Source organism: Tursiops truncatus, chromosome 9 (genome assembly GCF_011762595.2).
Source record: "Tursiops truncatus isolate mTurTru1 chromosome 9, mTurTru1.mat.Y, whole genome shotgun sequence".
Lineage (NCBI taxonomy): Eukaryota > Metazoa > Chordata > Mammalia > Artiodactyla > Delphinidae > Tursiops > Tursiops truncatus.
In genome coordinates, this window is record NC_047042.1 from 64,528,182 (window position 1) to 64,546,734 (window position 18,553).

The 18,553-nt window shown below is 37.4% G+C and overlaps 1 protein-coding gene across 3 annotated transcripts in view; it reads left to right on the forward strand.

Annotated features, from left to right (window-relative positions):
- The window catches only part of ANLN (anillin, actin binding protein), a 54,892-nt gene that overhangs the window by 718 nt on the left and 35,621 nt on the right, over positions 1-18,553 (forward strand). For all 3 annotated transcript variants that reach the window (XM_019925469.3, XM_019925490.3, XM_019925480.3), the window contains exons 2-7: positions 5,575-5,728; positions 7,729-8,052; positions 12,188-12,567; positions 13,731-13,959; positions 16,031-16,221; positions 16,496-16,603. In XM_019925469.3, coding sequence (XP_019781028.2) covers positions 5,575-5,728; positions 7,729-8,052; positions 12,188-12,567; positions 13,731-13,959; positions 16,031-16,221; positions 16,496-16,603 — 1,386 coding nt within the window. The remainder of the gene's footprint in view (positions 1-5,574; positions 5,729-7,728; positions 8,053-12,187; positions 12,568-13,730; positions 13,960-16,030; positions 16,222-16,495; positions 16,604-18,553) is intronic.

Below are 18,553 nucleotides of genomic sequence, written 5' to 3' on the forward strand. Positions count from 1 at the left end.
TAAAATAAGCCGGTGCCTGAAACCATTGCATCCGTTCTTATAAAGTCAATAGTTCCTTCAGATTCTATTGCTCAGCTAACTAGCAAAGATTCATACCTGAGATTGATACAAATTGAAAGGAAACAGTGTTAGCCGAATACGTACAAACCAAAATTAATAGCCGACGATTTAAAAAAAAATAGTAAAGAAATAAACCTTTTTGGGTGTGTTTATGGAGCATACCATTACAGCAATACTTCACTCATCTTTTGTTCTTTGGAAATTAAATATGGATTAATTACATCGTTATTGTGTCGATTATTTGTCTAGCTTTGGCTTCTTGTTGACAAGGTACTTTGACACACTCAGGAATTTCCACTCCTTTTCTTCCAGGACAGTTCCTCATTTTTTAGGTTGTTGTGCAAGTTTCAACTCAAAAAATAACAGTTGCTGCAAAGTGAGCCTAAAAATGTCTCTGCACTAGATTGAAAAATTGAATGGAGAGTGGTAATACTTTTTTTTTTTGAGATGTACTTAACAATCCTAAGATGTTAAAAGTTTCAACAATTAGAGTTTGCTTGTGTTCAAACACAACAGTGTTTATTTTTGTTTACAAATTCTCAATCATCTCTGGGAGAAAACACATCAATTCGTTAACCTTAAATATTCTAACAGAAAAATCCTGAACACATTTTTGTATTAGCTTTAAAGAATAGAGCTGGTCGTGCACTACATATTTTTCACTTACATTGAAGTTAAAAAGGATACATTATGTTCCAACTTAGAATAGGATTCCTTAAAATATTAGCCCTATGTGTTCTGAATATTTTCATTCTCCTAGGTAACTGACAGGACAAAGCATTTTGAAGGTTGGCTGAAAATTGTACTTTGTTTTACTTAAAAATATTATTCTGAAGCTAGTACAAATCTCAGTTGAAAGAAACTTTTCTTTAAAAGAAACTTCATTTTAGAGTGTGCTCAGAAATATGTATGGTTTATGTTATGAAAAATTAGATCGGTTGCAGTTGGAATAAACAGCTTTGACATCTTTTCCTTAATTGGTAATGAGTGAACAATTTGAATTGGTTCGAAAGATTAGGTGCTTAATTATAGCATTCATAACATTTTTGCACAGTGAAACTAACTGGTACAGTTCCTTGTCTGAAAAAAAAATTGGAAGTCAGTTAAACTGACTTTCTCACCCAGAGTTCCTTATCAGAACCATAGAACAGGGAAAATTATTTGAGAGAACTGTTTCCTCAGTTTTCCCAAGGGTGATTCTTAACCAGACCACCCTACAGGCATAGGAGAGATGTTAATTAATTACATTAATGCCAGGGCGTTAGGGATTAATTCTCTTAGTAACTCTAGTTGAGAAAGGCTACAACTATCCTAAACTCTTGTTTCCTCAGACAAGGCTGTTGTGCAGTGGTTCTCTCCTCCCTGCTGTCACTAGTGCTGTCTGGCACACTCTTCCTCTCCCTGCCTCTTCTGCCTGGCAAACTCTGTTTCAACCTGCAGGTCACAGTTTGATTCCCCATCTTCAGAGGGGAGATCACCTTTCACAGTACCCTTCTCACTTGCATTTATTTACCTGTTGAACATGTTTTCTGTTAGAATGTAAGCTTCTTGAAGTAGGACTGTTGTTTCCTATTCAGAGAGATGTTTCCCTAACATCAAGCACATCCAATAATGTTCTGCCAAATTGATATGGAAGAGAACCATTCAGTGCAAATCATTTTACAGGCAAATAATTATATACAACAGTAACTGTTAGGACATTTTAGCAATATTGTTTTCTCTATTGTAGAAAATTTCAAATATAATGCATCCACCACCCAGCAACACATGGCCATATTGTTTTACTGTATCCCCTTCTAATCCCTCCCTCTGAATTATTTGGAAGCAAATTCTAGAGATCATATAATTTTATATGTAAGCACTTAAGTATTTATCACTGAACACTAAAGACTTAAAAAAATCATAATGCTACTATCACACCTAAAAAATCAACAGCAGTTCCTTAATATCATCAAACATTGTAAGTGTTCAGGTTTCCTTAAGTGTCCCATGTTTTTGCAGTTTGTTTGAATCAGCATCTAGACAGGGTCCACAGGACCATGTCTTCCTAATGTTCTTCATGGACCAACTGGAGATAAAGAATCCATCTTGATTTATGGATGAACAAACAGTTAAGGCACACGTTTATTATTATGATCAGCAGATAGTGTTAAAAAAGTTATGTTGATTGTATGAATTTGGTTAGTTTTGCTGATGATTAGTTCTTTAAAAGAGCAATTGGATTTAGTCAAAAGATAGTTAATAGCAAAGTAGTTAAGAGTCCAGACTCCGGAGCCTGGTTCTGAATCTTGGCTTGCCACTGTTTTTTTTTTTTTTTTTTTTTTTAATTTTTGTCCACATTGGGTCTTTTCTTGCTGTGCGCTGGCTTTCTCTAGTTGCAGCCAGTGGTGGCTTCTCTTGTTGCGGAGCACAGGCTCTAGGCACATGAGCTTAGTAGTTGTGGCTCGCGGGCTCAGTAGTTGTGGTTCGTGGGCTTAGTTGCTCTGCGGCATATGAGATCTTCCTGGACCAGGGCTCGAACCCATGTCCCCTGCATTGGCAGATGAATTCTTGACCACTGAGCCACCAGGGAAGTCCCTGCCTTGACACTTCTTAACTGTGTGACCTATGGCTTGTTATTTAACCCCTGCCTGAGTTTCTTCATCTGTAAAACAGTAGTAAAAACAGAATTTTACCAAATCATATTTTGAAGATGAAATGAGTTAGTGTGTGCAGACACTGAAAGTACTTTATATTAAGTCCTGTATAAGCATTAGTGATTGTTGTAATTTTTGTTAGGTGGATTTAAAACCATCAACTTACTACTCATGATGTCAGTATTAGCCTCTTGGTGTGAAGACCTGCTCACTAGTGATGGTCATCCCACTCCAAGACTAGCACAGAGAAACCCAGAGCTAGGTGTGCCAAGTCAGAGCTTTCTATGTAGGAACCTTAAAAGAGAAAAAGCTACAATTAAAATACATAAAGCATCTTTTCTTGTGATATAAATAGATATACATGCTATCACTGTTTTGGATAGAGTTTGTCTAATTTTCCAGAACTAAGCGAAATCTCTGTGATGACCTGGGAAAGAATGCTGCTACAGCATTTTGAAAATAATAAGTTAATTGTTATTGAGTCTACTTTGTTTAAGAAGGCAAGAAAATCAGTAGTATCTCCTAGAAAAAATTTCTGTCAGAAATAGTTTGAGGGATATGGGGCAGAAATTGCTTTAGGACTATATGCTTCAGTTATCTTAGATTCATCCATGTGGAATACCTTCCTGATTATGTTAGTAATTGCAGTGTTTTATTTTTTTTTAATGCCTCTGTTATTTGACAAAGGAGGTGTGATATTTGAAGGAATGTACCTTATAAATAAAAGATCCCTTGAATTCCTGTTACACTTTTATAAGGAAGGGTGACTTACATTTATTGAGCTGTTGAGTTTCTGTATTTTAGATACATCATTTCTTTACATTAATAATCTTTGGTGCTTATTAGTTTTATTTTACAGATTAGGGAACTTTTTGCTTATCTACTTTAATATGTTTTAATCTTGAAATTTTTGAATCTAATGTAGCAAAAGAACACTTGTGTATGTTTGAATGGCAAAACCACATTCTTCTGTGACCCATTACTCATAGTAACCGAAGATATACGGACTCATAAGTATTCTAACTGACCAGAATGGAATGTGGGCGTGTCCATGAATGAATATAGTTAGTCTAGTTTTGTATCTTGGGAGTGATATATTTTATTGTGGGGGAAATTATCAGACATATATGAATTTGTGTAATACTATCATTTTTGAGTTTGTTGAAGACTTTTATTTAAAGGGTGAAGGTCTTGTGTTTTGGAAGGCATTTGGCTCATAAATTACTCTTTCAGTGACATAGCATTTAGGTTTAGTGTTACTTCTTTCAATGAGAAATCATTCCTAAGTAGAGAGTTGTGCCTTCTTCCAAATTTAGCTCATGCTTCTTTTGCATACTCAGAAGGATTAAAAAAATTATTATTCTGTTTTAATTAAGCAACTAAAAAGGTTAGATGGAGTTTAGTTCCTTAGTCTGCACTAACTGCTATATCTGTGTTTGCAGGGCAGTCTGTAAACTCCAGCCAGTAATCTGCATGCCTCCTTTGGTTGTGTTCATTTGAAAGAGAATGAATTGTTTTACAGGGTCTTGTGTTTGCTATACTACACTGATTCGAATTAGGAGCATACATTGGGGTTAGAAAAGAGTAGTATTCACGATTCTATGGAAAGGCTAAGATTTCACCTTAAAACTATTATATATTGATATTTAATTAAATAAAACATAAGATTATTTAGGCTTATTTATTTTTCTCTTAGGAAGTGTCTTATGTCTTCAAAGGACTATTATGCCAGTTATCTCTTGCCATCACCCCAAATCTTAGTGGTTGTATTAGTTTTGCTGCTACAACAAATTATTACAAATTTACTGGCTTAACATCACACATATTAATTATCTTCTGTAGGTCAGAAGTCTGATAGGTTTTGCTGGGTTCAAATCAAAGTGTTAGCAGGACTGTGTTCCTTTTGGACGCTCTAGGGAGAATCTGTTTCCTCGCCTTTTCCAGCTGATAGAGGCCGCCTGCATTTTTTGGCCTGTGGCCGAAAAATGTCCATCACTCTGACCTCTGCTTCCCTTGTCACATCTTCTCTGACTCTGAGCTTCTGGGGCGCTCTTCCCTCATAAGGACAATTGCCCTTTTGAGGCCCACCCAGAAAATCCAGGATAATCTCTCCATCTCAAGGTCATTAATTTAATCACGTCAGCAAAGTCTCTTTTGCCATGTAAGGTAACATATTCACAGGTTCATGGGATTAGGACAATGAACAACTTTGGGGGACCATTATTCTGCCTACCATAGTGGTTAAAAAAACCACCACATTATTTTCCATGATTCAGTGGCTTAGCATTTGGGCTCAGCTGGGCTGGACTTCTGGTGTCCCCTGCAGTCGTATAGGAGTCTGTAGTGATATACAGATTACCCAGGACTGGATGGTCTAAAATAGCCTTCCTCTCAGGTCTGGTGGTTGATGCTGGCTGTCAGCTGGGCCATGTGTCTAGCAGGCTTAACCTGGGCTTCTTCTTGTGGAGGCAGTGTTCCAAGAGAGTGAGAGCAGAAACTATAAGACCTCTTGAGGCCTGGGACTGGAAGTCACATACACAGTATCACTTCTGCTGCGTTTTAATGGTCAAAGTGAATCATAAGGCCATCCCAATTCAAATAGCTTTTGATGGAAGCAGAAAAAAATTTGTGGCCATTTAAAATCTCATACAACTAACTTAACACATTTTATTCCCCCTTTAATGTTCATATTACGTCCGTAATTAAATTTTGACATGGGGGTGTTCATTTGGTGAATCTTGACTTAATTACTTAGGATTTCACTTTTGAAATGTATTTAACTGTTATTGTACATGGTGGCAATTAGTGATTTTAGAAGATACCTGAAGTTTTCTGAACCTTTGACGAGACTTGTGTTTTAACGCTCTGATATACGTAGAAACTGCTTGAACGAACCCGTGCCAGACGCGAGAATCTTCAGAGGAAAATGGCTGAGCGGCCCACCCCAGCAGCAAGATCTGCGACTCACGCCAAGCGAGTCAGGGAGCCACTTTCAGAAGCAAGTAACCAGCAGCCCCTGTCTGGTGGTGAAGGTAAAAGGCTTTGTGGGGAAAAGTAAACTTGGCATTTTTTAAAAGGAGATAAGCGCCAAGCGTTTTATTGTTCATGCAGAAGAACCAAGGTCTTTAGGAGACAGATGGAATAGCCTCTGGGAGAAAGATCAGCGTGTTGTATTCCAGGCCTATTATATTAGGCCTAGAACCTATCAGGCCAGAGCAGAATTTCTTAACAAATATTTCAGATTAACTGGTTGAACTTTATTTTCCTCATTCCAAAATTATCCTTAAAACCTCTCAGGGAAGAATAATAAAGGAGCACTGGGGTACTTACACTGCCGTGGTATAGAGTTTATCTACCCCAACAGGTGCCAGTGCAGCTGACCACCGGGTTCAGATGTACCTGTGGTGTGAGCAGGGCAACAAAAGGCAGACCTGCCTGCAGATGCTTGTAATTTGATGAGCCTTTTCATCCTCTGTCTGCTGAACCATCTCTCTCAGGCTGGACACAAAGTACAGGTTGTTAATCTACAGAACTGGTGAAATTAAACAGAAACAAAATTAAGCAACCCCCCGCCCCCAACAAATCCACACGCACCTGGAAGCTTGTCTGATTCTTTCCTAAATCCTGGTATCCTCAACCTACGTCAGTCAGCTGGCTTAATCTTTTCCTAGCATTTGAAATAATCTGGAGATGATCATTTCCCTTAGTATAAATTTAAAATACATATAGAAAAAGAGTATTACAGAGGACAAAACCAATATTACAAAAGAGATGAGGGCATAGTGCTGGCTCCCATTATTTTGTGAGCTAACCATAGAAGGAGAGTTTATTTTTGTGTGTTAATACATTTTGAAGGGAGGGAATACCGTATATATTACATAGGAAATAGAGGCCTGGCTCCAGTCCAGGATCTCTTCATCGTGGCATGGGTTTATGCAATCAAATATTGAGTACTATGTACTTGAAAACTAGTGGTTGGAACTGTGTTTTGATGCTTAAATGGAAAGATTTACTGTTATAAGCAATGTAAACTCAAAGAATTCTTTACTTTCAGATAATGAAGCATGTTAAATAGGAATACGTCCAAAAAATGATTAGATAAGTTTGTTGAAAATATACCCTTAAATGAGTTGCAGAAGACTGGAAAGTTTCATGATGTACATTTAATTAGATTGATGTTTATGAGGGCAATCATGACTTCCCACTAATCATACTTCGGTTACTACCAGAACAAGAACACTTGGTTAGACAGCCAATGAAACTGACCTCTTATGGAATTTACATTCCTACCTTTTAAAGTATTAGTTTTCGAGGAGATATATTAAAACTCATTCTTGGGTAAAAATTATATGCCTTGTGTTTGAATAGCTCCTTTTTCTTTTAGGACTTTTAAATTTATTTTATAGGTGTTCGTGGAAGTTTAAAATGTAAAATGTTGTTAAACGCTTGTGCCAGTGAATTTGTTTGGTATTGACCAGATAATTCAGTCAGGTTTTGGTTCTCTGCCTCCTAAACCTCAAGCCAGGTGCCCTTCTACCCTTGTTTACTATTGTTCATGAAAGATTGTTTTTAAAAGCAGAAAGCTTGTGTCTACTCTTAGCTCAGCTATGTCACTTTAAGCAGGTAACTTGATTTCTCTGGGCCTGATTTTTCTTATTTAAAAATGTGGTGATTGGGCTGTATGATCTTTAAAATCCCTTAGAATATTTGCTTATTCTGTGTGTGTACACTTTTTATCTCCTGGTGTCTTAAGACCACATAGAATATTATGCATACCTCTTGAGGATGTTATTTGAAGATTTTTTTTCATTAAGGTTTTTTTAAACCATAAATTATATGTTTGTTTAAAGGGAAATCTCTTATATCAGATTTCTAAGTTACCGAAAGAAAGTAGAATTTTACGTATTTCTTGTTGTGAGTAAAATCATTTAAAGGAACAGAGAGACGGTGTTTTATTAATTTGTACCTACTGTAAGTTTTTTATGCTGCGAGGAATTACAGAATTTTTATTTTTTTGTCATTTTTAATCTAGAGAAATCTTGCACAAAACCATCACCATCAAAAAAACGCTGTTCTGACAACACTGAAGTAGAAGTTTCTAACTTGGAAAATGAAAAACCGGTTGAGTCAGCTTCTGCAAAACCTTGTTCTCCAAGTCCTATGTCTCCTCAGGCGCAGCCACAAGCGCCACAAACGCCAGCTGGTGTCAGTGATTCTGTGGCCGCCCCGGCATCGCTGCTGGGAGTGAGGAGAGGGCTAAACTCAAGATTGGAAGGAACTGCAGCCTCCTCAGTCAAAACACGAATGCAAAAGCTGGCTGAGCAGCGGCGTCACTGGGATAGTGGTGATGTGACAGGTATAAACCATGTGAATGGTGTGGTCCTTAAATCTGTGTCACTACGATTCAACTTGGTATGTTGAAAATTTTATGTATCAGTTAACACATGAAAGGTCAACGCTTTTGATCTATATCCTGAGTATCCATTGCTCGCAAATGGTTTGTATATCAATATATATTTGTCAGTTGGTTGTGTTCTCATCGAAGTAGATGATGATGAGGTTCTTAGACTGGTTCACAAAACCCTGGTCTTGTAACGGAACCATCTTATATTCGCAATAAAAACAGGAGAGAATAAACTACTCTTGGCATTATCAGCATTGCTGCCCTTCAGCTCTGTATTCAAGAAATCCTATTTCATGGATTCACTAATTAAATAAACTTGAGTGACTAAGGTATGCAATGCTGTTCAATAGGGGAGAAAGAAAACTTCAGAAAACATTTCTAGAGCACCTGCAAAGCATGTTTTCATGCTAAGATGCCAGAGACAGATAAAGTGACCTGATCTTTGCCTTTCATGGGTCCATAATCTGATGGAGAGCTTATCTCCTACCTTGTTACATAAAAAGCCTTGGGATGACTTACAAAAATACCTATATTAAAAATGGGAAAAATGAAGAAATCAAGGTGAAGAGAAGGAAAAACAAAGTGAAGGGTAAAGTTAGTTTATTAAATACAGGCCTTAAGGTCCTCCTCACTTGCTAGAGATGGTTCTGAACTTGCTAGCAGCCAGTGCAGAGAGGTGAAATGCTATCAATTACATGACTAATGTTTATTAAAAAACAAAACAACAGAGCCGTGGTTGGCACTAAGACCTAAGAGAACTTTCTTCCCTGGGTCCTAAAGATAACTGTGGGAGCTAGTGAAGGTGTAAGGTTTCTCAAGGTAGGCAGATAGCTGGCTCCAGGCTCATTTCAGTAAATGCAGTTCTAAAGTGAGCCAGCACAGTGCAGGTAGACAGCTGGGTGACGACTGGGCCTTACCCGAGGAAGCCAAGCTTTGGCTTTCAGCCCAGCTCCTATGGATCAGAATCATTCAGACCACTGGATTGGAATCTCAGGAGTGCGGTGGAGCCCTGGGGTGTGCTTTTTATCCCTTCCTTCCTTCTTTCCTTCCTTCCTTCCTTCCTTCCTCCCTCCCTCCCTCCCCCCTCCCTCCCTTCCTTCCTGCCTTCCTTCCTTTCTCTTTTTTTAAAGCTCTGTAGGTAATTCTGACACATAGCCAGAATTAAGACCAAGTGATCTGAGGAAATGGATGGGCTACATATATTTCAGGCAGTCTTCCATAAATATCAATTCTTTTAACTGAAATTTTGATAAGTATTGGACAGAAAAACATTTAAGATGATCCCTTCTGGCAGTGATGATAATCTCAAGGGCAAACACTTACTGTGTGAAATGCTAGGTGTTCTAAATATTTTAAAATTCTAATGTAGGGCTTCCCTGGTGGTGCAGTGGTTGAGAGTCCGCCTGCCGATGCAGGGGACGCGGGTTCGCGCCCCGGTCCGAGAAGATCCCACATGCCGTGGAGCGGCTGGGCCCGTGAGCCATGGCCACTGAGCCTGAACGTCCGGAGCCTGTGCTTCGCAGGAAATCTTTTCTGGAGAGGCCACAACAGTGAGAGGCCCGCGTACCACAAAAAAAAAAAAAAAAAAAATTCTAATGTAATATAGCATTTAATTCTTACAACAATCTTATGACATACATACTACTTTTTCTTCATGTTGTAGAAGAGAAGACTGGGTTCAGAGAGACTAAGGCGCCTGCCTATAGTCAGCAGCAGCTAAAATGCAAACCCCCGTTGTCTGACTCTAGGGCTCAACTTTTATGACCTGCCTGATGTTTTGGGGCGTGTTTACAGGGTGCTGATAGTTCACGTTGTAAATTATAACTATTTATTTTAGTGGTGGGTGGGGTTAACCATGCTTCTTTATAATGTCTGAGGAGGCTAACCAGTAAATGTGCCTGAATAGAAGAACGTTCTGTTTCTGTTTTGTAGGGAATATCTATGGGCAGAGGACTGGAGATTTTCCTTTTAAAAAAAAGAAAGAGGGTTGTGATTTAGTGCATGATCAAGAATACAACCAAGGCCCTAAACATTCTAGAGAAGGAAGCTTTGCAGCAGTGATTTCGAATATGTTGAAAGCAAATGTTAACAAATGTCCACCTCGACCTTGAAAATAAATCTCATTAAGGCATCATAGCCTGTCTAATTTTAAGCATTGAAACTTATGAATAAAGTGTGATGAATGATTTAGTGAGTACTATACAGGACTGTGGGTATAGCCAATTAAAGGTTTGAGGGATTATTCCAAAATATAATTTATCTGAAGCCTTTCTTTCTGACAAAGAATAGTTAGAGGAGCTAGAGCTATTAAGCCCATTCCTAAAACATAACAGTAAAACTGTCGTCTACTTAGAGGACAGTGCTTATTCTAAAGAAAATGATGAAGGTATGCAAAAAGGTATTGTAGGGAGGGTGGTGGTCAGGAAATCTTTTCTGGAGGAGGCAGAGATAATTAACCTGGACTTTGAGGGGCAGCTGGCTTCAGACAGTGGAGATATTCTAGGCAAAAACAACAGAACGGATGAAAAGCACAGAGGTACCGTGAGCATACTGTGTGTATAAAGAGTAGGTATTCTGGTATATAGTTCATGTGGTAGAAAAGCAAGAGATGAATTTGAAGAAAGCAGCCGGGTCCAGAGCATTTGGAATTTAAGCAGGAGGTGATGGAGAGGAACTGAGAGAGTTTAAGTAGGCAAATGTTTTAGAAAGGTCACTCTGGGCGTCAGAATTGAGGAGGGATTGACGAGGGCAGAGATTCCAAGCAGGAACACCAGTTAGAAGGCGAATGCTGTAATTCAGGCATAATGATGAAGGCCTGTGAAAGTGGAGAGGAGGCTGCATTTGAGAGATTTAGGAGATAGAATCTGTGGGACTTAATGACTGGGTGGTAGATGGTAAGGGAGAAGGGAGGAAGAGGCGTGATGAGGAGGAATGTGTTGGGGGCAGTTTCAACTTCAGATATATTATTTGCGGTGTCCGTGGGATAGTCAAATGGAGGTAGCTGGTAGTTAGAAGGAGACCACGAAGGACAGGCCGCAAAGACAGAACTAATAGAGGATGATGTCACGTGGAAATACAAGGCCCACAAAGTGTGTGGGCATCTGGTGAAAATAGCAAAAGCAACTTCAGGGCAGTGGTGTAGGCAGAAGGCAGGTTGAAGGGAGTTGAGTGGTGAGTGAATATAGTGCAGGGAAAGAGGGACAGTACCTAAAAGGGGGTATACATTGATGAGAGGATGTTTGGGTTTAGCTTTAAGATGAGAGAGACTTGAGCATATTTATGTGTAGAAAAAAAAGTTTGTAGAAAGGAAGAAGGGGTTATTTGGAGCGAGATCCCTGAGAAGGTTTTGGAGGAGTAGAATTGAGAATTCTGGCAGAATTATAAGCCTTGGACAGCAGGAGGGCTATCTGTTCCATTGGCTGAAGTTTTGGAATAGATAGTGCCGTGAACTTTGACTGCCCTGTATACTCTATGCATACAGGCCTTCGTAAGTTAAGTATTGCTTATTTGAGATTTATCTCCCAATGAAGTAACTGTGCAGAAAAACATATTAGTCTAACCCTGTGCTATCCAATACCATAACCACTAGCAATATGTAGCTTTTAAACTTAAATTAATTAAAATGAAATGAAGTTTCTTATTGCTCTTACCACAATTCAAATGCTCACTAGCCATATGTGGCTAGTTGTTACTGTATTAGACACCATGGATATAGAACATCTCCATCATTGCAGAAGGTTCTGTTGTACAGCGCTGGTCTAATACATTTTTAAAACAAATATGTTGAATATGTAATCTTAAGTTGTGCAGTGTTATAACATCATAAATTAATCCTAAAAATATAACCTAAATCTATGGTGTCTTATAGATTCATAATCCATCAAATAATTGAAAAAAAATAGGTGTAACAAAGTGTTCTTTTTTTTTTTTTTTTAAATTTGGATTAAGTATCTGATTTGAAAATATATTGTCAAATTTAAGCAGTTTGGTAGTTTCATGCATATGAGAAAAGCTTTTTTTTTTTTGAGTGATCCCTTTATTACACACATATATAACTCATGAATTTTAACTTCTAAAACATTTTCAGATGATATACACGAAAGCTCACCCTTCTCAGCAATGCCATCAGAGGCTACCTCCCCTCCCAAACCATCCCTTTCAGATGCCTCAGCAACTCCAGTTGGGAGAAAGGGCCGTCTAGCCAACCTTGCTGCAACTATTTGCTCCTGGGAAGATGATGTAAAAAACTCATCTGCAAAGCAAAACAGTGTCCAAGAACAGCCTGGTACCACTTGTTTATCCAAATTTTCCTCTGCAAGTGGAGCATCTGCTAGGATCAATAGCAGCAGTGTTAAGCAGGAAGCTACATGCTGTTCCCAAAGGGATGGCGATGCCTCTTTGAATAAAGCCTCATCCTCGAGTGCTGTGGGTGCATCTTTGATTAATGTTGCAATTTCCAGCTCTGGGGTAAGTATATATAATTTTGGTCTTTGGAAACTTTTTTTGTTGTTATGAGTAATAATTTATATGTATGTGTAGGTATGCATTTTATAACTTTTAGATAGGATGTTTATATGTATTTTTAGAGTATTTCATAGAAAGCAAAAATCATAAATTTGGTATTCTGTCCCAAGATAAATGAGCAATTGACAACTAAATTACACTAATTTAATGTAACTCCAAAGTATATACTATGGAATGGTGGAACCTCTTCTTAGTCATCAGGGAGAGCCTGAAAATTACTTTCTCTATTAGAATGCTCTATGTAGGTGTATAAATACAAGAAAGACATCAAATATCTCTGAAAACTATAGCAGTAGTTACCTCTAGAAGGCAATTGTCAAGGGTGGGCGTGATACCTTTACTGTATATTGTTTTGAAATGTTTGAAAGATTACCTTGCCCATGTGTTATCTCAACGTTTTTTAAAAAAATATGAAAAAACCAAAACAGAAAAAAATGTTGTGTTTCTGAGCATTATCTTTAAGTGTAGAGCCAGGTTTTGGAATTAGACAGACCTGCATTCAATCCCAGCCCTTCCACATAATTAGAAGTGTGGCTTTGGAGAGTTACTTAATCTTGCAAAACTTTATTTTTCCATTTGTAAATTGGGAAAGAAAGGGTTTGGGAGGATTAAATGAGATAATGTGCATAAAGCACTTAGTATGGTGCTTGGCACATAGTAAGTACTTAATAACTTATAGTTCACCTTCAAGTACATGATACAATTTTGTCAAGTTAATATTGATTTAATTAAAATGCAAATATATAGGTAATTTGACCTAATACAGTTAACATTTATAAAGGTACTAGTGTGATAATATAAAAGAAATTGTTTTTTAAAATAGTGAGTGACCCTATCCCTCGTAGTAAATTACCCATCAGTATATTATGCAGACTAAACTACATATTATAATTTGAATAATGGCATTTTCTAAGTTAATTTTTTTCAAACCTTTCAAATTGGTCTGATCTATTAGAGAGTAAGAAACTTTTTTTCATGAGTTTACATAAAGGCTACCGAGCATATAGGATATGAGTTGTTTTTTTATAGGATTTGAGTGCTTTTTATAGAACTACCTTTAGATATTGTGAATGTTGTTATTTACCCTAAGTATTATCATGTTTCAGAAAGCTACTTCTTCCCCAGTGAAATCTTCTACTACATCCATCACCAGTGCTAAAAATTGTGAGGTACAAAATCCTGAACTACTTCAAAAAACCTCTGTTAGTCCTCTTAAAACAGAGGTGTCAAAATCAACTGAGAGGTCACCTGTATCCCGGACAGTTCGGCCCAAGGAGGAACTAAACAGAGAAATTTGTCTGCAATCTCAACCTAAGAACAAATCTACAACACCAGGTAACATATTTTTAAAAAAATCTAAAGTACTGCTGACTATTTTCAGTGTGTCTGTTCTTAGCATTTTAAATATCCAATTGTTCATGGTACAGTGTTGGTTTGCCAGGGCAAATGCCTGAACATATCAAGTGAGACTTATTCAAAGTCAGCTTTAATTGATTGAATGAATGTTCATTAATGTAGACTAGCCCAGTTACTGGTCAGTGTTTAACTTGTTACATTTTAACAGTTTAAACATGCTTTTTTCTAGAATGACCATGCTAGATACTTTCTTCTATACTTTTTGATGCAGACAAAGCATATACAACTGGAAATCACATTTTAAGGATATAATGGAGAAGCGTTCTTATAACCAAGCGTGCAAAGCAGTGCTTCTCAAACTTCACTATGAAAGCACCCATAGTAGCAAAGGGAAGGGAATATGTATACAAATGACTCCACTCCCATTTAATTTATATGTGTGTATATTGTATGCGAATGTATACATAAGAAAATTCAATTTTACTATGGTAAACTGATGCTCCAGGGCGTCCATACTTATCTTGTGGCGACTTACACCTTCTGGGATACCCCCGCATGCTATTGGTTGAGAAACATAGGACTAAAAAAATATGGTTCAAATATAGGGTAATATAGTGTACTTTGAGCTATATTCTTTTTCATTAGAATTGCTTTCGGAAAGACTGTTAATTCTACATTTTAACTTCTTAAAAATACAATCTCTCCAGAAATAATAGTTCATCATAAAAGAGAAGTAGTCAGAGAGATGAGAGTGGGGAATCCATTAGTTATGGGGTAAGTAGAAACCAGCAGTCAGTTTCCAGATGAGCCAAAATGAGAACTGGAAACAATAGCAAAATCCCCATGTGAAATTGGACTATGACGCCCAATTTTCTAAAGACTTATGGCGTAGATAAGAACGACATAAAGGGCATTGTTGGGAATTCCCTGGTGGTATAGTGGTTAGGACTCGGTACTTTCACTGCTGGACATGGGTCTAATTCTGCCCTTCACCTGTTTTTGCAAATAAAGTTTTATTGGAACACAGCCATGCCCATTTACTGTCTGTGGCTGCTTTCATGCTTCAGTGCAGAGTTGAGTAGTTGTAACAATGGCCATATGGCCTGCAAAGCCCCAAATATTTACTCTTTGGCTATTTATGGGAAAATGTTTGCCAGTTAATGATATAGGTAACCTCCTTTTATGTAGTGCAACCCTAGCATTCTTATAATGGAGGTGGTATATATCCCATTTGTTTTATTTTAAATGGATCTCATACTATTTTAAATGAGTACTGTTTTAAGACTTTATAAAATCAAGACATCCTTTGATAAAGTAGATTATCCCTAATTATTATTTTTGAAAGAGAAAAAGGATTTAATCACTGGATTTCCATGTTAGACTTCCTAAAAGCAAGAAAATAAATTGGGCTGTAGAAATATTAGCAGTTGGGTTATCATGGCCAGGATACTTGGTTGTTAGGGTTATTATTAATGCACATACAGTCAATTTCCAATCATCTAGGTTCTGATTATTTAGTTTAAGGGTTTTCTAATCCCTACTGTCCTCTTACTCTACTTTTTAAAAATTCTTCTTCTTGTTTTTCTTAAAGAATTAAATCCTATAAAACAAATTTTAGGACATGGAATTAAACAGTGTGGTAAAAAAACTTTTTTTTTAAGTTTTCTTTTTTTTTTTTTTTTTTTTTTTTTTTTGTGGTACGCGGGCCTTTCACTGTTCTGGCCTCTCCCGTTGCGCAGCACAGGCTCCAGACGCGCAGGCTCAGCGTCCATGGCTCACGGGCCCAGCCGCTCTGCGGCATGTGGGATATTCCCGGACCAGGGCACGAGCCCGCGTCCCCTGCATCGGCAGGCAGACCCTTAACCACTGTGCCACCAGGGAAGCCCTTTTTTTAAGTTTTTTGAACTATTTTCTTTCTGGTTACTTTCTGAATGAATATTCCTAGTAGAATCAAAGCATTTTGGAGCTGAAATGGATTTAGAACTTTTCCCATAGAAATCATAATTGTTACTTATTCTAAACAGCCTCCCAAAAATGTGTGCATTTTTAGGAGGAGCAGGAATTAAGCCTTTCCTGGAACGCTTTGGAGAGCGTTGTCAAGAGCACAGCAAAGAAAGTCCAGCTCGTAGCACACCCCATAGAACTCCCATTATCACTCCAAATACAAAGGCCATACAAGAAAGATTATTCAAGCAAAACGCATCTTCATCTACTACTCATTTAGCACAACAGCTCAAGCAGGTATGGCTTACTGCTTTTAACGTTATTCATTACATGGTCTGAGCATAGAACCTAGAAGTCAAACTGTGAATTCTGACTCCAGTCTTTTTGACTGGAGATAAATAGCATCTTGATTCTCTGTATCACGTATTTCAAATTAGAAATATTATTGTCCTGTATTCTGTGTGTATTGTGAATTTTTTAACCTGAAAACTGAGGACAAGGTTAGTAGAATTTGAATATTATTAAACATATTTTTGGCTCTTGTGTAAAATAGAGCTTTTGATGATTTTAGGAACGTCAAAAAGAACTAGCATGTCTTCGTGGCCGATTTGACAAGGGCAGTTTATGGAGTGCAGAAAAAGGCGAAAACTCAAGAAGCAAACAACTAGAAACCAAACAGGTAATGTAAACAAGAAATGTAAAAGTGAACTTGTTACCAAAGTAGTGCTGGGATTTAACTTGTGGTTCTGTATTGTAAAATAATTCTTAATATACTATCTTGTTCCAATTAACTATGCAGCTTTCCATTCATAAACTCCTTAAATGTTCATGCCAACTTTGCTTTTCTCTTGTGATATTTTGCCATTTAATGGAACTTTTAACCATGTTTACTGATGACCTACTTAAAATCAAATTTAAAAGGTATTCTCATCATTCAGTTGATTTCAGATTCCTTTTAACATTCTATTTAGATGCTGGTTTTCAAATGTTTCTCAGAATCTACTTTTCTCATTAATGATTATATATCTCTCTCCAAATACCATACTTTTAGACTATCTGTAATTCTTTCAGTCACCAAATACCTCCCAGATTTCTCTTTACTCATATTACTTCTGGTCAAATTTCATTGGTAAGCCTTCAACAAAATCCCTACTGTGTTAAACTGTCTTTTGTTTCATCTACATGCCTACTGTGTACAAAATACTGTGTTAGGAGATATATATATATATATATGTATATACACATTTTACTTTCAGTTTTATTGAGATATAATTGACATACAGCACTGTAAATGTTTAGTGATTTGACTTACATACATTATGAACTTACCACAATAAGTTTAGTGAACCTCCATCATCTCATAGATACAAAATTAAAGAAATAGAAAAAAACATATTTTCCTTGTGATGTGAACTCTTAGGATTCACTCTCATAACATACAGCAGTGTTAATTATGTAAATCAGGTTGTACATTATATCTCTAGTACTTATTCATCTCATAACTGGACGTTTATACCTTTTGACCACTTTCATCCAATTCCCCCTTCCCCTACCCCCTCCTTTGGTAACCACAAAGATGATCATTTTTTCTATGAGTTATTTTGTTTGTTTTTGAAGTATAATTGACCTACACCACTATGTTAGTTCTTGTTGCACAGTACAGTGATTCGATGTTTCTATACATTACAAAATGATCACTACAATAAGTCTAGTTACCATCTGTCACCGTACGAAGATATTACATTATTATTGACTGTATTCCCAGTGCTGTACCTTTCATCCCTGTGATTCATTTATTTTATAGCTGGAAGTTTGTACCTCTTAATTTTCCTGTGTTAGGATGTATTTTTAAGCTAAAAATAATAGAACTATATTTAACGTGGCTACCAGTAGAAATAGAATAATACATTTATTCTTTGAGAAGGATCTATTTTATTTATTTATTTATTTTATCAGTTCCCTTGCTTAACAAATCATGTTTCTCAAGGTCCTGATCTCGACCATTTTTTTTGTCTCACTTGTCCTGGAACATCTCTTTCCCATCCTCATACCTAGCTTCAGTCAATCACAGAAATGCTGATAATGCTTGGCTATTCTGCCCTCATCTCTCTCCTGAACTCTAGTTGAGCTTTGGTTGGCTGGCAGAGCTTTCTATGCTTTGCTGGAATATCTTCCCCATGTAGTCTCTGTCTTCACTTAGGGCTTTACTCTATACTTCCTCATCTAAAACAATCTGGCAGTACCTCCTTGGCTCCTTCCTTTTGTTACTGTGTCTTCCCACCTGCTGGCCTCTAGCACATGCACACATAAGCACACACACATCCAGTGATATATTTTCTAAGTATGTCACCAAGCTTCCTTGTCTTGTGTATTTTCCTCTGCCATTGCCTTAATCATTAACATAGCTTTGTGTGAACACCCTGCTTTTAGTCTGGCTTCTCTCCAGTCCATCTAACCCACTGCTGCTAGAAAAATATTTCTAGAAGGCAGATAGGCATGTATTCCCTTGCTTAAAATCCTGGAGAGCTCCCCGTAGCTAACATCAGAAAAATGTCTAAAGTGCTTGGCTTGATATCTAGAATCATTCCGAAATCTGGCTTCTCTTCCCTGCTCCTCCACATGTGTGTTT